The sequence below is a fragment of the Myotis yumanensis genome, unplaced genomic scaffold (genome assembly GCF_028538775.1).
Source record: "Myotis yumanensis isolate MYYU_CA2020_CCGP unplaced genomic scaffold, mMyoYum1.0.hap1 SCAF_13, whole genome shotgun sequence".
Taxonomy (NCBI): Eukaryota; Metazoa; Chordata; class Mammalia; order Chiroptera; family Vespertilionidae; genus Myotis; species Myotis yumanensis.
Window position 1 is genome coordinate 33,368,133 of NW_027223764.1, and position 25,270 is coordinate 33,393,402.

The 25,270-nt window shown below is 43.6% G+C and overlaps 1 protein-coding gene across 5 annotated transcripts in view; it reads right to left on the minus strand.

Moving 5' to 3' along the window:
* Positions 1-25,270, minus strand: part of FAM13C (family with sequence similarity 13 member C) — a 129,133-nt gene that overhangs the window by 28,364 nt on the left and 75,499 nt on the right. For all 5 annotated transcript variants that reach the window (XM_070432800.1, XM_070432796.1, XM_070432795.1 and 2 more), the window contains one exon: positions 10,793-10,877. In XM_070432800.1, the coding sequence (XP_070288901.1) occupies positions 10,793-10,877 (85 nt within the window). The remainder of the gene's footprint in view (positions 1-10,792; positions 10,878-25,270) is intronic.

Below are 25,270 nucleotides of genomic sequence, written 5' to 3' on the forward strand. Positions count from 1 at the left end.
AAGGCAGAGGCCAGGGAGTGGGTGAGGAAGAGCATCAGCCATAGAGCTGTGGAGTGAGAACAAGGAGGAGAACAGAGACACCATGGTGGTGGGGGTGGCCGGAAGAAAGGCGAGGCAGGGTGACAAAGCCGAGTCTGCTCTGAGGAAAGGTGCAGTGGAACTGACTTCCAGCCTGTAGAAGACTGGTCTTCAGATGTTCGCGACTTCTACCCTAAATCAGAACCGTACTGCGGGCTGCGGAAACACGACTCACGCTGAGGGCAGGTGGGAACACTCCTGTCCCAGCGGGATGGGGAAGAAATCCATCCTTCGCATTATTCTGTAGAACATCTCAGGCAGGGATAATTCATATTTTTAGTGGCAATTTCTATACTGCGCCAAACCAAATGCCCAACTTGGGGAGGAAACGAAGAAACAATCTTGTAGACAAACCTACCAAGCTATTAGATGAATCTTTTCCGTTTCCTCTGATTAGTCAAGACTTATTCCTTTGCCTCTATGCACACTGTCAAAGAATGGCTGAGAAATAAGCAAGGAAGTGGCCTATGAACAGTGTCTGATCTCTGAAAACATCTTTTTTTGCTCCCCGTTTCACAGAAGTGGAGCCACATACTCAGTTTACAGAGCTCTGCCTGGGCTGCGTGGTCAGGAAAAGAGTGCACATCACCACTGACAGTGTCCGAGATTCGGACCGCCCTCTTGGGGAACAGAAAGCTGGGTGTTGTGATGCTGATCACTGTTCAGCCTAAAGGACCCCGGGTCTTCTAGTTGATACATGCACACTGATCACCTCAGAGGGTCCAACTAATAAAAATGTGCTTTTAAGATAACAAGAGCCATTTTCAAAGGAAAGTTTTCATTTATGAGCTGATGTACTTTGCAGAGGAAACTGCAATATACAAAACAAACAGGAAGACTGCTGAAGGAAATTCCAACTTTCCATGGGGGCTGTTATCTATACTAGGTTCCCACACCAGTTAGATGAGAGCAGTCAAAAAAATTGGATCCTTGCCCCACATAGAGAGAGCCACAGAAAAGTAAGATTCTTGGGGAACTGAAGAGACAGGAGAGGTTGTCCACCGTGAACCAGCAGGGCGGGGCTGGGGGCATGGCCAGAGGAGTGTCAGACACCGAGGAGCTAGGCATGCCATCTGGTCACACCCAAATTGTACTCTTCATAAGTGTGGAAGGAAGAATGACCAGCAAGAAAGGTTTAAAATGGCTCTAATATATGGGAAATTATGTGCAGGGAAATCGGGTATGTGAGAATTCTCTGTACTGTCGGCACAACTTTTAAAAATCATAAAACTGATCTTAAAAATAAAATCTATTAATTTTTTTAAAATGACTAGAAGCCTGTTTGTTATGCTTGGGCCGACATGCCACTTGCTCACTGTTGTTATGTCCTGGGCCAGGCAAGCCTTGTCACTCAGAATCCTCCTTTGTAAAGGGTTGTAGTGAGGAAAATGGAAAAATGTGTGTTACCATAGTCCTTGCCTGCCTTAAAAACCGAATTTTTTTTAAAAAAATTAAATAATCACATAGAAATTTCAGCTGTAGAACTGATGTTTTCCTTCCCTCCAAGGCAATTACAGAAACAGCCCCAGAGAATTATATTGTCATCTATGAATTTTGAAATCACTTAAAAATACTTTGTTTGGAAAACAAGTGGTTAATATGAAGATCCCTCTTTCAGAGACTATGAAGCATCAGAGAAAAAAAATATTAACAGTAAAGATCTTTCCAGCCCAGTTATGTCATAGTTTTATCACAGGATAGATTTTATGGTAATAAATGTAGTTTCAACTGTAATACAGGTAATTATTCAGCCATCACCTGTATAGATCATTGCTGTTAGAAATACCTTTTGCTTAAGGGAGACAGTATAATGTCAATCATATGCAAACTCTGGAGGGGACCTAGGGAATGAAGAGTATTAATAGCATATAGACACCTTGAAAGTAGTTGGAAATTATGATAGAGTAGATATTTAAAGACAAATGTAAGCAGTATCAACTGGAGGAAAGGCAACCTAAGCTCTGACTATTGCAAAAATGCCCAGCTTTTAAAATAATGAAAGCTGACATTTATTGAGCATTTACCATGGGGGATATGCTAAGAGCCTCATACGCATTTAACTACATCATTCTCACAACAGTCCTAAGAAGTAGATACTATCCTTTTCCCATTTTAAAGAAAAGGAAACTGAAGCAGAGAGAGATCAAATAACCTTTCCAAGATCACCCAACCTGTACATCAAATTCTGCAAAGATCTGTTTCTGAACAAGGCAGAACCAAAAAATATACTTTACTTGGGCTTTCAAGAAATCTATGGCATGGGGAAAAAAGGAGACATATGTACTACTATTTGTAATACTTTAAACAATAAAATTAAATTAAAAAAAGAAATCTATGGCAGTTTTTCATATCAGACGTTGTTTAAAAAAAAATCAAATGATGATTGGGCTAAATGTTCTGCAATGGATACAAAATCTACTTAACAATATGCAGCAAAGCACAGGGATGAATTAGTATCTTTATGTTGAACAGGTCAGTACTAACACTTGCAAATGGATCCTGGAATAATCTTATTTTTACATTTCAGAAATGACATGAAAGAGGAAGTTGAGCCATGAGTTTGAGTCTATAGATGATGTTGATATTTTTCAAAGAGTAGAATGCTAAGCAACCACAGAAAAAGTCCACAAACCATGAGGAGGCTTAACAATACAGATGACCTTCACTGTGGGCCAGCAGGCAACTGAGATGCAGAAAACAAATCTATGTACTCTTAAAAAATAATAAGCACTAAACTATTAATGTGATAGAAAATGGGATTTTTTGGAGATCTTATGGAATACACAGATATAACAAAAAAGTCAAGAAAAGAGTGAAAATCTCTAGGAAGATTTTGGAAACAATCCAACAAACATAATTACTTTGTAATCCTATATAATAAAGAGGTGATATGCAAATTAACCCTCACACCCTCAAAAGATGGCTGCCTATGACCAGGATGGCAGGGGAGTTAGTGAGGGACGACCAAATGACTGAACAAGCAGGCTGTGTGGGGCAACCAGGCCGGCAGGGGGATTAGTGAGGGACGACCAAATGACTGAACAAGCAGGCTGCGTGGGGCAACCAGGCCGGCAGGGGGGGTTAGTGAAGGATGACCAAACAACTGAGCAGCAGGCTGTGTGGGGTGACTAGGCCAGTGGGGGGGGGGGCAGTGAGGGATTACCAGGCCAGCAGAGGGGGGCAACTGGAGGCAACCAGGCCGGCAGGGGGGGCAGTAAGGGGTGACCAGGCTGACGGGGGGGGGGGGGGGGGGCAGTTAGGAGTGACCAGGACAGCAGGGAGAGGGCAGCGGGGGGGGGGGGGCAGTTAGGGGGCAATCAGGCTGGCATGCAGAGGCAGTGAGGGGCAATCAGGCTGGCAGGGGAGGTGGGGGGCAGTTAGGGGTGACCAGGCAGGCAGGCAGGTGAGCAATTAGGAGCCAGCGATCCAGGATTGTGAGAGGGATGTCCGACTACCGTTTAGGCCCGATCCCTGGGATTGGGCCTAAACCGGCAGTCAGACATCCCCCAAGGGTCCCGGGTTAGAGAGGGTTCAGGCTGGGCTGATGACCACCACCACCCCCCCGCGCACAAATTTTGTGCACTGGGCCTCTAGTTATTTTATAAAACACCCCAAGCCAATATTGTTTTTTAGGTATCCATTTATTTTTATGGAGATCATTGTAGTTTCACATAAAATTTTTAAGAAATAAATCCCTTGTAAACTTTGCCCAATTTCCCCCAATAGTAAAAGTGTAACACCTGTGCCCATATGCACAAATAAGATTCTGTTTCACTCCACCTGGAATACACGGTGCAGGTCGGGTAAATGCATATCAGAAAGGCACAGAGGCCTAGAGATAGTTTAGACCAGAGAAGCTGAAATTACAATGGTACAGAGGGACTGTAACAGGTTAACCAACTACAAATCTGGGTCTCTTTTGTCTGACAAAATAAAATCATGGATGGATAAAGAAAAAATAAATTCCCAAACATGTGAGTTATGTAGAGAATGCATAGGCTGACTATAGGCTTTTCAAATTCTAGGATATCAGAACTATGGGGACTTAACATTTAGGCCGGATGGCAAAGATCATAGGGTGAAGCACTTAGACCAGTAGTTCTCAACCTTGGCTGCACATTAGAATCACCTGGGAATCTTTTTAAAATCCTGATTTCTGGGCCTTATCCTCCAGAAATTGTTTCTTTGTTACTAATGTTGTGGCCCCACCCCATAACAAGGAAACAGAATTTCTGGAGGATGAGGCCCAGAGATCAGGATTTTAAAGATTCCCAGGTGATTCTAATGTGCAGCCAAGGTTGAGAACCACTGACTTAGACTATGGCAGGGGTCCTCAAACTACGGCCCGCAGGCCACATGCAAATACAAATATTGTATTTGTTCCCGTTTTGGTTTTTTACTTCAAAATAAGATATGTGCAGTGTGCATAGGAATTTGTTCATAGTTTTTTTTTAAACTATAGTCCAGCCCTCCAACGGTCTGAGTGACAGTGAACTGGCCCCTGTTTAAAAAGTCTGAGGCCCCCTGGCCTATGGAGTCCGAATGAGGAAGGCCCCATTCATTGCCTTTCCTCCCAACCCCCACAACTTGGCAGCTGTGGGACCAGCAAGTTGCATTAACTCTTCAAGTTTACTTGCTCATCATGCATCTGGGGATAATAATGGCACCTACCTCATAGAATTGTTAGCTAATGCTGATATTATTAATTTAAAATCTTTTAAAGTAGTTTCTAAGCCTTGAAACTATTGACATTTTAGACCAGATAGTTCTCTGCTGGAGCAGTGGGGGTGGTGAGGGGTCCTGTGCCTTGTAGGATGTTCAGTAGCATCCCTGACCTCTGCCCACTAGATGCCAATAGCACTCACCCTCCAACTGTGACACAAAAGTGTATCTACAGATTGTCAAATATCCCCAAGAATATTGGGAGGAAATCAGTGCTGGTCAATGTTTTGAAAACCACTGCTTTTAAAGAAACCAATTTAAGACATAAAGATGAAAGACTACTTTCCAAAGTGCAAGTCATATTTTAGTTAAAGCAATCACCAGTACATATTGAAAGTATAAAAAGGCTCAAGGAAGATTTAGAAATCTCTCTCTCTCTCTCTCTCTCTCTCACACACACACACACACACACACACACACACACACACACAGACACGCCCATAATGAATAAAGTTTCTCAAAGATATTTGGAATTCTGTGCACTTCTGAGGTTGAAGTAATAAAGACCACCTCTTACTGACTTTCAAAGACTGTCTGAGGCTGCTGCCAGACCCAATAAAACATCAAACTATGGGGATGATCAGCCTCACCTATTGGGATGCCTGAGATGCTCCCCTGCTCCAGAAATCCAATTATAAACTGCACCTGCAGCTAGAGCACATTCAAGGCACCCTTAGAGGACCACCATGTTCTAGAAAGTGCTCCTGAATCTTCCTGCACCGAAGATTCACCAGGGGAGCTCTTCAAACCTCATCTTTATATTTTAATTTTTTTAGTTTAAGAGGGTGAGCCCAGACATTTGTAAGTTTAATAAGTACTTCCAAGTAATTGGGAAGTTCTGGTCAAGTGGACAGTGTCTTAAAATGTGAAAGAGAAGGGCCTCTTTGACTCTGTTCCGCCTCAGCTTCAACATTAGGAAGACACCTATGGACCATGCAGGATCCTTTATGGGAATAATTATAGAGTCTAAATTGATAGACTACGTTAGTGGTTCTCTAATGATCAACATCAGCAACAAGGTTCCTGCCCAAATGGAAAGTTCCACTTGAAAAATTAAGATTTTATAATAAAAATTAATTAGGTACTTCTAACTATTTCTAGTAATAAGTCTTCAGTTAACTTGTGATAGTTTTTGCTATAAAATCTGTGCCATCAGTCACCTGTGGTCAGACAGAACTGGGGTTACTCTGCTTAGTCATGTGAGACGTCAAACAGTCCTCATGCATACTTAAAAAGACAACCCTCATTCCATTTTTCATTTACAACATCAGAATAGATGCTTACTAATGCCACAGAGGAAACATTTGCTTCAGCTGTAAGAGGCTGTTCATTCAGTTAGAGGAATTTTGAGCCCAAATGTTGTATGCGATTTGCAACCTACAAGTGGGGTGGCTAGCTGTCCTGGATTGCCGGGGACTGAGAATTTCCCAGCACGTAGAACTTTTAGTGCAAAAAAAAAAGTTCTGGACAAAGAAGACTTTTGGTTACACTGTGGACAGTTCCAAAGATGCCTTGTAGCTGGTTCCCTATCACTTTTAAGGGCCTCTACACCCCTCAAATCTGTGTCTGTCCCCATCCTTTGTCCAGGTCCCCATCCCATCAATTTCTGGCCTGCAGACTTGGGTGCCTAAACACCTTTCTCCTCCTGATATAAATGGACTAAGCTGACTGGTCACAGACCCTAAGTTATATGTCCTGTGGTCTGTAAGCCTCTTCCCGTTGATGACATGGATGACACTGAGGTGAGGCAGAGGCAAAGAAGCCCTGAGAGAACCTGCCCTTCTCTCTCAAAATTCAAAATACTGTCACTTGAATAGTGGTTCCCAATATTAGGGAGTAAGTTTATGAACTGTAAAAAGTCCAAGCCTGTCCAGAGATGAGGACTGAGGACCCATGTTTGAAAAGGCTCCCGGTCATCATGATGTGCAGGGAGGTTCAGGAACACTATCCAGAACCCAGTGCCTCCCAGGGCTGCCAGGACTTTGCTCTGACTGCAAGTGTTGTGTTTAGTTGGATTTCTAGAACAGGGAGCATTTCAGATAATTTACTAAGGGGGACTGATCTTTGCAACCTATAAATCCAATTAAAAGTCAATATTTTGATCTCAAGACATAGAGACTACTATACTTTGCTCAGACCATCATTTCAGATGCCTACTTCAAAGGTTAAGCTTTACTTAAATCATGCCCTAATTAAGTCTAAAGTAAGTTTGAAATCTACTTAAGTAACATCAATTTATATTTATGAATGTTTGTGTTTAATGGTTAATTAATAGTATATTTATAGCAAGGTATTCCTGTAAATATCACTTGGATTTTGTCTCTGTCACTAATTATTGATATTAACAATTATTACTTGAATATTCATATGCATGTAAATCTCAGGGCTAGATGCTAGACTTTTAGATAAATTTTTAAGTGACTATAATCTTTTATAGACTTACTAGAGGCTCGGTGCACAAAAATTTGTGCACTGGGGGGGTGGGGGGGGGTCCCTCAGCCCGGCCTGTGCCCTCTCGCAGTCTGGGACCCCTCAGGGGATGACCACCTTCTGGCTTAGGCCTGCTCCTCGGGGGATTGGGCCTAAAATGGCAATCAGACATCCCTCTGGCAGCCCGGCAGCCCTCGGGGGATGTCCACTTGCCAGCAGGGAGCAGGCCTAAACTGCAGTCGGACATCCTTAGCACTGCTGAGGAGGCAGGACAGGCTTCCACCACCACCACTGTACTGGCAGCCATCAGCCTGGCTTGTGGCTGAGCAGAGCTCCTCCCATGTGAGAGCACCCTGACCACCAGAGGGCAGCTCCTGCATTGAGCGTCTGCCCCCTGATGGTCAGTGTGTGTCACAGTGACCAGTCATTCCCAGTCCTTCTGCTGTTAGGGTCAGTTTGCATATTACCCTTTTACTATATAGGATAGAGGCCTGGTGCACGGGTGGGGGCCGGCTGGTTTGCCCTGAAGGGTGTCCCGGATTAGGGTGGGGGTCCCGCTTGGGTGCCTGGCCAGCCTGGACGAGGGGCTGATGGCTGTTTGCAGCTGGTCACACCCCCTTCAGGGTGGGGGTCCCCTCTGGGGGTCCCCACTGGGGTGCCTGGCCAGTCTGGGTGAGGGGCTGAGGGCCGTTTTCAGGCTGGTGGGCAACTGAAGCTCCCAGCCTCTCCTTTTTTTTGTTTGTTTATTTGTTTTTATTCTGGGATTTATTTACCTTCTATAGCTGTCACTGGAGCTGAGACCGGCTCCAGCTCTGAGGCCCAGCTCCAGCTCTGAGGCTGCGGCTGGCTGAAAGCAGGTATCTGGGTTTGTTTAGCTTCTATAATTGAAACATTGTTGCCATCACTGCCGCTCTAAGCTCTGAGGCCGAAGCTGGCTGAAAGCAGGTATCTGGAGCTTGTTTAGCTTCTATAATTGCAACATTGTTGCATCCGGAGCTCAGAGCTGGGCCGCAGCAGGCAGGGAACCTTGGCTTCCTCCATCACTGGAGCAAGCAAGCTTCATGTTCGCTTCAGCTGCCTGGTTGCCGGCCACCATCTTGGTTGGCAATTAATTTGCATATCTCACTGATTAGCCGATGGTAAGGGTAGTGAAGTTACGGTTAATTACCATGTTTCTCTATTATTAGATAGGATGGCCATCTGTGCTAATTTTATGCAATCACACTCTCAATCGGGAATTTATATACACATACAAACAACTAAAGTCTCAAAGATCACTCCAGATATCCATTCACACGTCCCAAATTAAGAACTGCTGATCTACTATGGGAAAAACATTTTTCCTTTTGAAAAAAGGATTATAAAATGTATGGCCTTCCTGTGTGTCTTGGAAACCAAAAAAGACCAAACCACCTCATAACTTGAAAGTCTCTTCCAAACACCTGTCACTCATTTTATATCAAAGGGCTTTACTTTAAAATTAGAGAAAAACAATATGTCAAAGTATTGCAAGGTCCAATACAGGGGCTGGAGTTTCTTCACTTTCCCCACATCAACTTCCATGCAGTCATTTTAGTTCATGGAGACTCCTTATGCATAAGCTCAACAAAGATGGGAAACATCAGCATGGGTCTGATCTTTGAAAAACCCATGCAAGAGCTGCTGCTGCCTACTGCACATGGAGAGAGGGAAGGAGGGAGAGAGGGAAGGAGGGAAAGAGGGAGGGGGAGAGGGGGAGAGGGAGAGGGAGAGAGAGGGGGGAAATCTTTTTCATAGACTCTCTTAGAAGGACTCAGATTTCTCAGATTAACCTACATTTTGGAAAATCCAACATCCAACCCACAAGCCTCATCTGTGAGGAGCCTTCTGCCTGTTTCTGCCATTTGACACTTAACATGGAATAGATTGACAGGTCCTTTGTATTAGCAATTTTGATGTAAATTCAGTATGTATTCCCCTTTGACAAGGAGTGTTAATAAGCTTGTTCAAAATCCAGTCCATCTAGAATGAGAAAATGCAAGACTACTAGTATTCTTGAACTTTTGAAAAAATAACACATCTATACACACACAAAACTCATGATTAAAAACATACATATAATGGGGGGAAGGGAGCATCCATAATACTCTCAACAATAAAAATTAAAAATACATATATCCATATCTTATTAAACACTCTTTCCCAGACACTTGTGTACAATACAAAACATCATCAGGTAACTCAAAAGTTAATTTGTATTTGGCTTGAGTCTTCTCTACAGTTTTGAATGCTGTTTGTTGGGGTTGGTGAAAGAAGAAGGGCATTGTCTAATAATCTGAATAAAATCCCTGATTGGATTGACACTGGCTCCAGCCCAATTTTATTTGCATCTTATCCAAACACAATGGCCAACAGAGCAGGGGAGCCTCACTAGGCAACAAGGATAGCCAGCTGACCACCTGCATCCGTGGGGAAAACACTACTTGCTAGCAGGATTATCCTAGGCCTCAGTGTCCTTGTTGTACTGAATAGTTTTATTTCATGGGTCAGTTTAAGAATTTAACATAATAGATATAAAATGCTCAGACCAGTGCCTGGATCATAGAAAATCTTCAGTAATAATAGTAGCTACCAATCAATAGCTATTAACCACTGTTACTAATAAACATTCCAAAACTGGAGAAGAGTATTTTGCCTGCTTATACCACGTGGGTCTGTTTTAAACAGTAATGTCTTGAATGTATTATCAGTAATGGTTCTAAAATAGATCACTTTGTAAATCTCTCCCTTCAATTCCTGGAGATAGGGGTCATCTCATGAAGCAAGCTCACCTACTTCTACCATCAATCCAGACACCAGTCTGAAAACCTGACCCATTTGTGCTCTCATTTCTACTCATATAAGTTAGTGTTTCTCTCCTTCATCTTCTTGGGAGTATTAATTTGTCTCCTGCTTGTTAGCCACCCTGCCATCCCCTAGATTAAAACTAGAGGAACTAACAGACAAATAAGATCCAATGTTGAGACTTCTCAACACAGAAATTAATGCTAAAGAAATGAGACAGAACAAGACAATATGGGATCAGAATGAGTGTATCACTCTCCTCCACTCTCCCTGTATTGACGGACCATCTTACAAGCCTTATAGAAGAAAGGAAGCAGCAATGTTGAAATTCCCCCATCCCTCAACACCTCAAAAATGTCATGAATCTCAAAACTCACGAGTTGCAAGCAAGATTATCTAAGTCCAGCAATACAAAATAAGGACTTGTTTGCCACAGGATACCACATAGGAAAATGAAGTCTAGAAGTTGTGATGGGTGCTTTTTCCCTGACCACCCCGCCCCCCCCCCCATTTATGTAAGTAAGTCTGACTCTTGGCCCCCAGCTGAAGAGAAGGTTCTATGTCAGCACACATCTTAATTCCTCTTGCTCCCTCTCAGCTCCCCTGGGGGTAACTCAAGCACCTCTTCAGCTTTCATGTTGCACCAGACACCCTTTCCCACAGGGGTTTAGGATGAAGCAGTAAAAGCTAAACTATCCTGAGAGTACAAATGAGGACCTCCCCCCGCCCAGCCTCTTACCTGCAGCATCTGCCCCTTCAGCAGGCACACTCTGGGTGGACGCTGGGGCTGGGTCCTTGACTCCATGCACCTGAACAGCTTCTTCCTGGTTTGTCAAAAATGCAGAGCACAGATCAGTTTCGAGGGCTTGGAGCTTCAGCAAGGAATTCTGCCAGCAAAAGCAGAACATCGGGCTAGCTAAGTAGATGGCTAACGCACAACAGTGGGTCTGCAGCTCTTGCAAACAGCTTTTTCCAGAGCGTGCCAGGAAGAGGGTCGTGGGCACAGCTGCTTCAGGCTGAGGTGGTTGTGCCAGGATCAGCTGTGCATTAGTCCTCATGCAGCCTCAGTTTCTGCCTCATTTAAAACCTAACGTACGTGGGTTATCAGGGACACATGGGACTAGTGATTTCGTCAGCAAGAGACGCTGCAGCCAGAGAACCAATCTGAGAAGGTGTCTGCTTCCCGGGTGCTGGAGGCTTTATGTTCTGCAAGTGTTTCATTCATTGTGCTGACATCAGGAGCAGATGACATTGGCCCCTCCCAGGCTACCATTCAGAAAAGCCAGCATCCCTACACTGCAGACTGCAGCAGACCGCAGTGCACAAAGAGTTACTGCTGCAGAGGCCACCTGGCATCTGGGAGCTGCTTTGGGGCTCCCTTATCTACATTTGTATGTGGGAGTTGTGTGCTTGTGAGTGTGTGTGCGTGTTTTCTGAAGTTACTTCTCTCACATGGAATGTTTGCAGTGGCCTTTGATCAAGAACAGAATAGGTGGAGTGAGGAAAATTATCTTAGTCACTTAGTGTGGGCCAAGGAGAAGCAATTTATCTTTCATAGCTCCCAGCACAAGCTCTCCCATGGTTCTTAAAAAGAACAAAGTCATACAGACTGACGCACATATCCTGCCATGATGCAGATGCCCAGCAAATTAATTCCAACCAGGTGAAAGTGAGTCACGCCTGAGTCCCCAGCAAGGCACTACTCCCCCGCAGCTGGGAAGCTCTGCAGGCCTCAACAGCTCCTCCACCCACCAGCTACCTGGAGTGGAGCCACTGGTCCTTTCTTTACTATGACCCCCCAACACACACACACACACACTCCGAATCACACCCCACCATCTACATATCCTATTCCCCACTCACCCTCACATCTGCCTCACCTCCATACTCTATTCCTACACATACCCATCCCCAGCCTATACACACCTTTACCTCCATCTGCCTACTCAACACAAATATTCTAACCCCCAAATACCTCACATCCACTCCATATACATACTCATTCCTTCTCACAGTCATCCCTTCTATCCCCTATTCCACACACATACACACTACCTACCACACACCCTCATCCCTAACCTCCACTCTCACACCCTATTTCACACACACATCCTTTCCCCCGATACACACCCTCATATTTTGCATCACATAAAGACCTACCCCCAACATCTCCTCACACCCCCAAGCCCTCCCTCCATACAACACCCACTCCCCCACACACATACCCTAATTCCTTCTATTACTGTGAGTCAATATGAACCTACAGCAGTGTTAAAGCTGCTTATTGAGGAACATCTTAAATCTAATGTCTCTTGGCCATTTTGAAGGTGGCAGGTGCCTACGCAAGCTCAGGGTCCCCTCTCTGCCTGCTCAGAGATGGGGCGAGACCTGGCACAAACCCCCTCTGTATTCACGGGCTGCTGCCTTAAGGCCCACAGCTCGGATGAAGCATCTAACTGAGACCAGGCAATTTTTCACTGCTTCCCCCTCCTTTCTGGGATGTTTTCCCAGCAGCTAAGTATGGAAGCAAGAGCCCAAGGTTGCTGACAGGACATACAGCAGGAGCAAGGGCACCAAGTTTCTGGAAAGATTTAGTAACCAAACATCTGGGAGGCAAAAAAACAAAACAAAATCAGTTCCAGACTAGCTAGCTCCCTACTGGAGGACCTTGGATATCAGAATGACCTATAAAAACAGAGCAAAACTATTCAGAAAATTAAGAAATAATGCCCTGAGAATGTAAAATGGTGTAGCTGGTACAGAAACAAACAAACAAACCACACTGTATAGTGGTTCCTCAAAAAATTAAAAATAGAATTATTACATGATCCAGCAATTCTACTGCTGGCTATATACCCAAAAAGTATTAAAAGCAGAGACTCAAACAGACATGTGTACACCCCTATTTATAGCAACATTATTCACAATAGCCAAGAGATATATTATAGACTGAGTTATGACTCTCCTAAGTTCATATGCTGGAGCTCTAACCCCCAAGTGACTGCATTTGTAGATGGGCCTTTAAAGAGAGGACTAAGGTAAAATTAGTTCCTAAGGGTTCCTGGGGTTCTTGTTGGAGAGGTGTGTTTTTTTTTTGGCCGGGGGGGGGGGGGGGGGGGGGGACAGACAGACCAGGGAAGCACAGGCACAGAAGAAAGACCATATTAGGACACAATGAGGAGGTAGCATACAGTTTCAGATTGAAAAGATGAATAAAATTCTGGAGATAGATGGTGGTGATGGGTACACAACAAAGTGAATTACTTAAGACCACTGAACTATATGGTTAAAATGGGCCTGATGGGTGTGGCTCATTAGTTGAGCATCAACCTATGAACCAGGTCATAGTTCGATTCCCAGTTGAAGCACATGCCCAAGTGGCGGGCTGGATCCCTATCAGGGGGCATGCAAGAGGCAGCCAGTAGATGATTCTCTCTCATTATTGATGTTTATATCTTTCTCTCCATTCCTCTCTCTGAAATCAATAAAATCATATTTTTTTTAAAAAGTTAAAATTATATATATATATATATATATATATATATATATATATATATATATATAAAAGAAAGAAAGAAGAAAGGCCAGTCCCTCCCTACAATCAGAAGGAGGATGTGGAACAAACTGAACTAACTGAGCCGCCTCTCTTAAGCTCCAGTTGCTCCTGTATACAAAGCAGAAGAGGACATGACCTTCACACAGAGCCAGAGGCCCTGTCAGTTCTCCTACATACTATGCATCTGACTGTGGGCAAGCACCTTGGTTATTCTAAGCCTTATTCCTTCATCTGTAAAAAGATGTAATAACAATAGTGATAACAGCACCTGCTCTAAGAATTAAATGAGGGCAAGCATGGAGAACACTTTGCACAACACCAGCGTGTGGCAAACTCTCAAGGACTGGACACGGTGGTTATTATACATATCTCCAAACCCCAGATGTGCTGGGCAGAGCCAAACTCTGCTCCAACTCTAAGGCCTTGACTCATCCCTTTACCTTCCAGGGCCTCACTTTCTGCATCTGTCTAGTAAGGAGCCAAGACTAGGTGACTTCTAAATATCCTCCCAGCTTTAAAGGAGAGAAAGACTGATGTGCACCTATCCTGAAGATCTGGCACAGAATCAGTGCTTAGGCAGTGTTTGTGGAACTGAACCAACTATTCATGCAACACAAACAGCAAGTAATTCACGGCATAGCAGTATGACAGCTCACATTCAGAAGATTCTAAACTCCCACAGAGAGTGAGAAATAATGTGGAGACTCCATGATGGCTAAAAGGAGTAATGGGCTGTTGTCACCCATCTTCCTCCCCCTCCCCCACCCCCCTGTACTCATATGGGAGCAGAAATGAGACTCTAATCTTCAAAGGAGATGTTTACCTAGCTGGTTTATTCCTCTGAGATACTAAATAGGAGTAAGCTTAAAAGAATGGGGAAGGGGAAAAAAAGTCAACTAGAACAGGAGAGAGAAGATGAGGGTCTCGAGGGACCAGAAGACTCCACATAGAAGGCTAAACATTAACTGTGATAAAGTGAGGACAGGATGGCAGAATGAAAGAAACTCTGCAGACCACCTGTTACTGATGATCTCCTTCACCACACCTATGACCTATGACCTAAGAACAACCTGACGTTTCTCAGCAAACAGACAGAGGGTGGGGACTCGAACACTCTGTGTGGGATGGGGTCATAAAGGGATAGATCCCAGGACAGGGGCCTTTACCTATGAGCAATCCATGCACTGTCACATACATGTCCTGCTAGTGGGTGAGGAAGTCATGCCACCAGAGCTGAACCACAAAGAGCCACCGGTGAGAAGGCCCATGGGCAGTGTGAACCATGCAGGCAAGGGCCATGCCCCCTGCAGATGTCATACCAGCACACCGCTCCCTGGCTCTGGCAGCTTCCAAAATACAGAGAGCTGCACTAGGCTGTGGAGTATGAAACTGATGTTAGCCTCTTCCCTGTGGGACTTACAGTCTAGTGGGGAGACAGTTAATATACAGGCAAATGAATCAAATGATAAGGACAGTTATTAGTGTTGTAAGGCTATGCAGGAAAGAAACAATAAACCCAGGGAAAGACGAGTAAGCAGCTCCGAGATCATGCCTAACTTAGCTACTTTTCATGCACGAATATGGTTCCCCCTACAGAAAAACAAAGGGCAGTAAATCCCGGTGGTCCTCATGCTACCTCATTCTAGCCCTTCTCTTCCTAGGACCTCCACTCCCTGTGAGGCTATCGCCAGCCCATCCCTGGGGGCCACCCTGCTACTGCTTTTCCAGATTTAATGGCAATGTCTCCCTGAATGGGTTTCTAGGATCTGAAGGGAAATTGAGCAAAGGTTGATGGATCCTAGTCTAAAGAGCAACAAGTATCTCTGCTTCCCCAACGCTCCCATCTGGTTACGAAAGAAGCCAGAGAGCAGTCCATATAACCTAGATGTGGTTTTCTAAAAGCTACTTTTTCTTTTTTACATAATGGAAAATATGCTGCTTGTTTTAGAAAATACTCCACTCATTTTCTCTCCTCTACAATTACCAGGTCCCACTTTAATTGGGTTGAAATGGAGAACACCCACACAGGCTGATGGTTAAATGCTATTTTCGGGTGCCCTGGTCTGCAATTCACCAGTTGCAGAGCAGGGTCAACTTCTCATTTCTATGAAGAGGTTAGTGGCCCTCTCCCATCCCTTTATCTATCCAAGAACTGTATATAGATTCTCTATGGTGATAGAAAGCAAACTCAAATTGGGAATCTGCTCAAATTTGGGAATACAATGTGGTCTCTGAATATCTCCATGTCTATTTACCACTTTTCTTCCCTGAGTTTTTATGTTTTCTGTGCATATTCCCCTAACACACACACACACACACACACACACTTCCTTTCAACCTCCTCCCTGCCCCAACCTCCCCAAGCCCAATTCAGCTGTCACTGCTTCACAGTCAAATTTCCATCAAATTCTAGAGCCAGTTCTGATTACCTTATCTAAACAGGGCCCCCAATTTCTTTGTTACTGCCTTGTTTATTTCCTTCCTAATGTTCACTATAATACATCACTTTTATTTGCCTACTTGTTTATTGGCTCTTTCTAGCTCCAGAAGGGCTGGAACCATGCCTCCATTGTGCACTGCTGGACCCAGCACAATGAGTAGGACAGGAGGCAACCAATAAAGAGACTGCCACTGTATATCAGTTTGTTTTCCTGGACCCTTTAGGCAGTACAGTACTTGGGAGGCTCTTCTGAATATCCAAATTCAAGACCCCTGCTGCCATGGTTCGGGAATTTAAAAACACTTATAAATCACTGGGGAGTTTGTTAAAGATGTGCACTCCCAGCCACGAATCAGCCCCGAGACTTGGATTCTGTGGTTTGGGGCGGGGTCATTTAGGTGCAGGAAGTCCAAGGTCTGCACTTTTGAGAAATATTTCGCTAATCCCTAGGGCCTTGACCCATTCGAAATATTGCCTTGCTTGACTGCTCAGCTCTACCTTTCCCAGGGACAATAGTGAGGGAGTGGCTCTAGGGTCTAGCCTAGGGCTGACCTGTGGCAGGGCCACAAACAAGTCCCAGCCTCTGGAGGTCAGAGATCTCCTAGCATAATTAAGCCTGACCTTGTAGCCCTCCCTAATTCCTTCCTAAGTAGTTAATGGGCTGAGGGAGGTGCAGCAAGTGTTGCCAAAGCAGTAACATTTGTATATGTGTTAATCTACCCTTGTTTTAATCCTATATAATAAAAGAGAAACAAGTAAATTGACCATCCCTCCACTATGCTCACCAGCCAATCAGGAGTGAGTATGCAAATTAACCCAATAAAAAGTGAGGGTTAATTTGCATACACAGGTGCAGGGCAGAGAGCTGGCAGAGAGTGGAGAGGCTTGGGGAAACTGGCTCCCTAAGCCGCCAGACAGAGAGCAGAGAGGGAGAGCTGGTGGCTTGGAGGACTTGGCAGAGTGGGAGGCCATGGGACAGAGACAGAGCAGAAAGGGAAAACCAAGATCGTGAGGAGCACTAAGAATTCTAGGAATAGTAGTTTTGGTGGCAGCCCCAGGACCGGAAGCAGAAGCCCAGAGCTCGGGGAGCACAGGAATGCTGGGAATCATAGTTCTGGTGGCAGACGGATCTCCTATACAATAGAGCAAAGTGAGCCTGGAGCAAGTTACTGTTGCGGTGGAGGATGGAGGGAAAGCAAAGGTGAGAGACATAAGTAAAATCAGAGTGTCTAGGAAAAATTAAAGGAAGATATCCTAAAACTTCCAGGAAATCTCCAATGAAGCAAAGAAAAATAAAATGCCTCTATTATTCTGTGAGCAATAAACCAAACTGAGTTGGGATCTCAGACAATTCGCTCATATGATTACAAAAACAGAGAGAAACTCCCAGATTGGAGAGGGCTCCCCTGAGGGCTCCCAGATTGGAGAGGGTGCATGTCGGGCTGAGGGACCCCCACAACCCCCAGTGCACGAATGTCATGCACCAGACCTCTAGTCAGACTATAAAATAAAGCATCAGCTTGAAGGCTGGGTTTTTGTGTCCTCATCCAGGCACAGGAGATGAGCCCCAGCTGATTCTCTTATCTGTCTTTTCTTCAATCCTTCACCGCCCCTCCTCAGGTTCACCCTTGGCCTTGCAGCACAAAGAGCTTTTCCCTGACCCTCAGCTCTCTGACATCCTCATTTGCCTCTTGCCTCAATCTCTCCTTAGGAGCTGGAGTTGCATATGTCCCAGCATGCTTTGCAGCCAATTCTAACTGAAGGATGACACACCTGGCTCAGCCCATCCCAGTTTCCTCTGTGTGGGATGGTTCTGTAATACCCAAAGGAGAAACTCAATATGAAAGAACCAGCTATCACTTCAAGTAGCCTCTGTTGACAAGAAGACCCAAGTCCTAATGTAGTGCTAGGAGCACTTACACAAAAGTAATACCACCACACACTATAACCAAAACCAAATTATTTCAACCTGGGAAGGGGGATTCCCATGCTTAGCTCGACTTCATCGTGATATCCTCAGTCAGTTTGCTTTATTAAATAAACAACAAAAGCAGGATGTTTGAGAGAAAATAATAGTTTTGTGAACTAAAAAATACTTAATTCAGGATTGTTTCTAGAGAAGACCTTGATTTTCTAAGAGTAGAATGTGTCCCATTTCAACTCATAGAATGGGCTTTGTTTCTCTTTGCAGTTTTAGTACTTAAACTATCCAAAAGCACAGGTATTAAGATGGACAAACCCCTAACAAACCATTTTTTTTCCAGAACATCAATTATATCCTACAGGCTAAGTGCACTAATCTAGTCTGTGTTGTAGCGCGTATAATTATTATTTGTAGCTACTTAAGTTCCAATTTTTTTAGCCCTATTATTCTGCTTGAAAACTACATTTAATAAAATGTTTGTACATTAGAGGGTCCACTGGGGCTTTTAATCCCAACTCTACCATTGGCTCATTTTGTATTGATTTGGGGAAAACCATCCAAGTATGATGGCCTGTAGGCCCTTTTTTCTCTCATGAGACTACTGTAAGTTCTAAAATTGAATGGATATTAGAAATTAATAACCATCCCACTGGAAAATGAAGTAAAGTACCTACCTATGCCTCTAAAGATGGCAGGTCACACTGGAAAGCATTAGCCATTTTCTCAAATACTAGTATTTTTGTTAGAAAGCAAGAAAATTAAGCTTTTGCTTGCCTTAAAATCTGAGTGTTACAGCTCTAAGAAAATCAACAGTGTCCTAAAAAGGGTAAGAGATACCAACACGAGCAAGGCCAGGCTCTGGGATATGAGCTGATGTGTGTCACTCACTATAAATCCCCAAAAAGTGGGAATGATAAATTTAATTCTTCTATTGCAGTCCCCACACACCCCACCCCAGCACCAAACCTGAAGTTGGATACACAGTTGCTTCTCAGTAAATAATGTTGAAAGAAAAAATATTCAAAAAATCAGTTTTCAGGCAAAATTTTGGTCTTATGACTGGCAGAAATATTTTTTAAAAGCTGGCAGGGGTTGGGGGTGCAGAATCCTATATAATAAAAGCCTAATATGCTAAGTATACAGTTGTCCACTCAACCAATCAAAGCACAATATGCTAATGATATGTTAAGGCCACTCAACTGTTCGATATCATATGCACTGACCACCAGGGGGCAGATGCTCTGACCAGTAGGTTAGCTTGCTGCTGGGGTCCGGCAGGTTGGGACTGAATGAGATAGGCCGGACATGCCCCGGAGCCCCCTGCAGTCCCTCCTCAGCTGGCCAAACTTCCCTATCCCTCTCCGGCCCCAATTGTGCACTGGGGGGTCCCTCGGCCTGGCCTGCGCCCTCTCACAATCTGGGACCCCTCAGGGGATGTCAGAGAGCCAGATGGTTCCAACCCGATCCCACTCAATGCAGGATCTGCCCCCTGGTGGTCAGTGCACTCCCACAGGGGGATTGCCACTCAGCCAGAAGCTGGGCTCATGGCTGGCGAGTGCAACGGTGGTGGCAGGAGCCTCTCCTGCTTCCATGGCAGTGCTAAAGGGAAGCAGGCCTAAGCTGTCGGTTGGACATCCCCCGAGGGCTCCCGGACTGCCAGAGGGCACAGGCTAGGCTGAGGTACCCCACCCCCCCTGGTAAGTGTACGAATTTCGTGCACTGGGCCTCTAATCTACACTAATAAAAGAGAAAGATGCAAATTGACCGTACCTTCACGATGCCCACCAGCCAATCAGGAGTGAGTATGCAAATCAACCCAACAAAGATGATGGGCTAATTTGCATACACAGGCGCCAAGCGCCCATGGCAATGATGCAGGCATTCCACACCGCCCCAGCCACTCTGGGCCTCTGGGCAGCATGGGAAGGCGGGAAGGCAGCTCTGGCAGGAGTGAAGGCGGTGCCGGCAGCCAGGGGAAGGAAGGCCCATTCTTGCACGAATCTTCATGCATCAGGCCTCTAGTATATTATAAAAGCTGTCAGCTTCCTTTTTTCCCAAGTGACAAAATGTGGGAAAATAAACAAATAAAAAAAACCCATTTCATTACACAATGACATTTTAAAGAACATTCTCTAAATTAAAGAGTTTTTAGTAGACATTAGCTTCCTGGAAAACTCACTACATGGTTCTTTTCTCCTTTAACTACAACACAGGCTGACTCCTGGGAGCCACTGAACTAGATACAGCTGCTTCCAGCCTTCCATGAGGAAGGCAGGAAATTAGTAGTGTGAAGAAGATTAAAAGAATAGGGTGAAGAAGATTAAATGACAGAGTGAGAGACAAGGAAAAGAATTGAGATGCCATAGAAGAAAGAGCAAAGGCCAACAGGACAAAGCTACAGTGGAGTGTGGGACCCGGGGAAGGCTGGTAGGCAAAGGCAAACACAGGTGGGTCAGCATTGGTTAAGTCTTGCCACAACTTCTCTGTCCAGTCTAACACCTCTCAAGTTTCTCCAAGTTAATTCTCAGACAAGGAAAAATATGGGCAGCTGCTGGCATAGCTTATGCCTTTTCTGCCAATACCACTCTAAGGATTCCCTGGCCAATGAGGCCTACAGACCTGACTCCCCTGGAAACAAGAAGCCAGACTGGATAGTTGCCTCTGAATGATGGGCCAGGATAAACCAGGCCTGGAAATAGCTCAGAGTTTCTTTGCTGTGCAGTTCATTCAATTGGAAATTAAAACTAGGGTTCACACCATCACCATATTGGCCAAGGGATGTCCTCACAAACAGTGACAAGAAAACTTGGCTTAAACTAAATGAGTCACAGGACACCATTTCAACTTCCAGCTGAGTAAGAAATATTAGTAGGGAAGTAAGGTGACATCTCAGCTCAGAAAACCACACCAGAAAAAATGCCAAATGGCATCCTGCAGTGGTCCAGCAGACAGGAAAATTACCTTGGATATTTTTGTTTCCAGAGACCAGTATTACGCAGCCCAGCATTCATTCATCCACCTTCTGATAACAGTATTCCCAGAACTAAAATGGGAAGTGTGGTTTATGTCTAGCCAATCTAGCCAAACCCCAAGGTCATGGTGACTGGGTCAAAAAAGGGCTACATTCCCCAAGCCAGGAAAATGAGACTTATCTATGGAACTTTTCAAAGATAAAAAGAAGGACTTCCACTGTAGAGTAGGCAGAATCCTAAAGATATCCCCCAAGATACCTATACCCAGGTATTCAATCAAACATTAGGAGGTGCTGCCATGAAGGGATTTTGCAGATATAGTTGAAGCTTTAACTCAATTGACCAAAGATACAGAGAATTTGGGTGGGCCTGACCCAATCAGGTAAACCCTTTAAAAGCAGAGAGCTCCTTCCAGTTGGTGGAAACTAGACATCATCTGAGAGATTCAGAGCACTGAAGGATTTAGTGTTGCTGGCCCAAAGGTGAAAGGATCCATGTGAGGAAGAATATGGGCAACCTCTAGAACAGTGATGGCGAACCTTTTGAGTTCGGCGTGTCAGCATTTTGAAAAACCCTAACTTAACTTTGGTGCCGTGTCACATATAGAAATTTTTTGATATTTGCAACCATAGTAAAACAAAGACTTATATTTTTGATATTTATTTTATATATTTAAATGCCATTTAACAAAGAAAAATCAACCCAAAAAATGAGTTTGCATGTCACCTCTGACACACGTGTCATAGGTTTGCCATCACTGCTCTAGAAGCTGAGAGATGCCTCCAGCTGACGACCAACGAGGAAATGGGGATCACACTCCTACAACTTCAAGGAAATACATTCAGGCAACAACATGAATGGGCTTGGACATGGATTCTTCTCCCAAACCTCCAGATAACAGTCCATTGCAGCCAATGCCTTAATTTCAGTCTTGTGCGACCTTGAACTAAGACTACAATGGAGTCTGCCCAAGTTTATGACCTATATTACTGTGAACTGATAAATGGGTGTTTGTAGCTTCTAAACTTTTTTGGTAATTTGTTACACAGTGATAGAAAACTTATACACACTGGAATTACCAGCTGTAAGAATAATGTGTCCCTAGAGAGAGGTTGACCTAAAGATAAAGTCCATATAGGGAGGCAGAGTCAAGAGATGGCATCTATACAAGTCTTTAATCCCTGGATCTAGCCATGCATGGAGCCTATTCCAATCCTAATGTTTCAGCTGTGTGAATCAACAATATCCTGTCATTTATTAAAGCCAGGGTGACTTCACTTTCAGTCACAAGGGAAAAAAAATCCCTGATGCAGGGAAAAAAAAGAATCCTCAATCAATCCTAAACTAAGGCCCAACCATATAGCCTGGGTTTGCATTTCAATAGAAAAATACAGCTGCCTAGTCTATAAAAACAATGCCTTTCAGCATACTCAGGACTATCAAAGGACTAAAAATAGCTTTTCCTGGAACTTCTTCTTTTTTCCCCCCTCAAAAAAGAAATTTAAAAAATTTTTAGGGAGAAACACATTCTTGAACCAAACAGCAAGTATCATCTTGAAATGTGATATGGCCTGATGCCAAAAATATATGCTAAAACCATGCCTGGTAATAAATAAAAAGACAATCAAATCCTTCATATGGAGACACACAGATACATGCATATAGGCTCAAAAGGGGGCACTAGAAATATGTAAATTGGTCTATTTTTAATAAAATTAAATTTTAAAGGATTCTTCATAAACTTTAAAGAGGAAGGTATTTTTTAATGTTAAGGCTAATGTTGAGCTATTTTGACCAGCATATTTCAAAAAATAAGGGGGTAACAGTAGCATGTGAAGGAAAATAAATTTTTCATATTGATTTTTGGTAAATAATCTCTTCCATAGTCACCTAAATAAAAACAGATGTCCCCTTCATAGAATAAGAACCATGATAAAAAATTAAACGTTTAACTTGTTATTGATGTTAGGTCATTATTGAGCATTTGTTGGTTTAACTGGTTACCAAGGGAAATGGTGTTTCTATGCCAACTTTTCTCTTGAGGGAGCAATGGAACTAGAATTTTCTCCAACTTCAGCAACCATTTCCTCTTCCTACTCCCCACCTCACAGAGTTAGAAAGGTGGTAGCAGGGTAGGAAGGATGGGTTAGCATTACCCTTTTGACTCTCACTGCTAAGTCCATCAATTTCTTTCTCCCCTATAAAAGGCAATGTCTTCTTCTCCTATCCCATGACCTGGATGCATATGATGCAGTGACTTCCATTTAGGTTGGTTTCTTCCTCTCCATCAGTGGTCCTTTCTATTTCAGTTACTTAAACATCAGACTGATAAACATGCTAATATCTGGCCCCATAATTCCTCAGTCCCTTCAATTATAACACCATTTCCACTTAATTATGGCTGGCCATTTCAGCAGGTTGACATAAACTTCCAGGATCTCAAACCTTCTAAGAACAACCTCTATCCATTCTCTCTCTTCCTCTCAACTCTGAAAGTAAACTTATTCTATCCTCTTAATTATGGTAAAGTTCTAGATTTCTCTGTTCTAATGATTAATCATTCCACTTAGAGTCTTTGTTAGTTAGTGAGAACCATACATCTCCATAGTTTGATTCTGGGGGCGCGCACACACACACACACACACACGCAAAACAAACAAACAAACAAAAAGTATTTCCCTCAATTACCCCCTAAAACTTAGCTACTTTGAAATCCTCACATTAGAGCTAGACTTATTCTGAGCAAAAGACTGTGGTGTAACTTTCGTTTATTTTCCCATTACAAAGTTGAGTATCTGCTTCATTGTGCTTGAGATACCTCTCTTAGGTAAACTTATTAAGCCATTGCAAACTTTTTAAAATATATTTATAAACTGACTCCTGCCGAAACCGGTTTGGCTCAGTGGATAGAGCGTCGGCCTACGGACTGAAGGGGCCCGGGTTCGATTCCGGTCAAGGGCATGTGCCTGGGTTGCGGGTGCGTCCCCAGTGGGGGATGTACAGGAGGCAGCTGATCAATGTTTCTCTCTCATCGATGTTTCTGACTCTCTATCTCTCTCCCTTCCTCTCTGTAAAAAATCAATAAAATATATTTTAAAAAAAATAAAAATAAACTGACTCCTTAGGCCTAGAGAGAATAAACTGTAGATTGGTCTATGTCAGCATAAGACAGTTTCATAGCCAGCAAGCCTCAAAAAGAAAGGGAAGAAGAAATCCATAGAAGAGCAACCAAAACCACATTTGTCTTTTAGGGCCAGCTGCCTTGCGGCTGACCTTACCTCTAGGATCGTTAAAATTCCAGGTAAAATGTGAATGGAAACAAACTCTTATTCACACAGCAGAAACTTTCTTTATACAAAGGTTAAGTGCAGAATACCTTCAAAATATCTTTCAGTTAAGAAAATAAAATATATTTCCTGAGCACATAAGTCATGGACATTTTTTTAAGGTGCCCATTTCCTTCTGTAGGATGATGACAGAAGAGTTGGGCAAGTATAATGGCAGAACTAGACAGAAGGTCCAAATTGATCCAAAGTTTCAGTCTGTTTCTTAGGAGGACTCTACTGTTTCAGGACCTCAGTCAGCTTCAATTCTTCACCTAGGATCACATGCCCCCCCCCCGCCCCCTCTCATAAGATTGATAAGCATGTCAAGCACATGTGTCACTTTTATAGTACTATTTAGTATTCACTCCCCAAAACTGGCCTCAGATGCCTGCCCTTGAGGAGGCCTTATCCCAGAGTAACCCTGGGACAACTCACCTCATTCCACCCCTGATGGAAACCTATGACTAAATTCTATAAGCAATGGGGAAATGGGGGTGAGGGGTTCAATAATTGTTCAAATTGAAATTCAAAACTTCCTGCCCCAATTTTATAAATGAAAAACTAAAGGAGCTGATAATGCTGCTTTATGAAATGCAGTCTGGGAGGTGGAAAAAAAGTACTTTGAGACAAGTTTTCTCAGGATATGGAAGATCCATTAATTTTCTTTATACATCTGTTATTTTTCTTATTTGGAACTGAAACTAGGAATGGAATCTATTAGGATGTGGAAAGGGAAAACAATGTTTTTCTTTATTTTGTCCTTCAATAACTTTTTGATCTATCAAATGCTTATTAATTACATGGACTTGGGGAAATAACTAAAACCAAGGATTAAGGTGGATGAGACATTGACAGATCTCAAGTCTAGGATATTTTTCAATCAGGATATAGGAGACACCACAAATAAAATCTCCTGATACCTCAGAGGCAGAGTCTGACAGCTCAGGTCAATGGCAGTTTTTCAGAAACCAACTCCTATAGCATAGTCCCAAAGATACC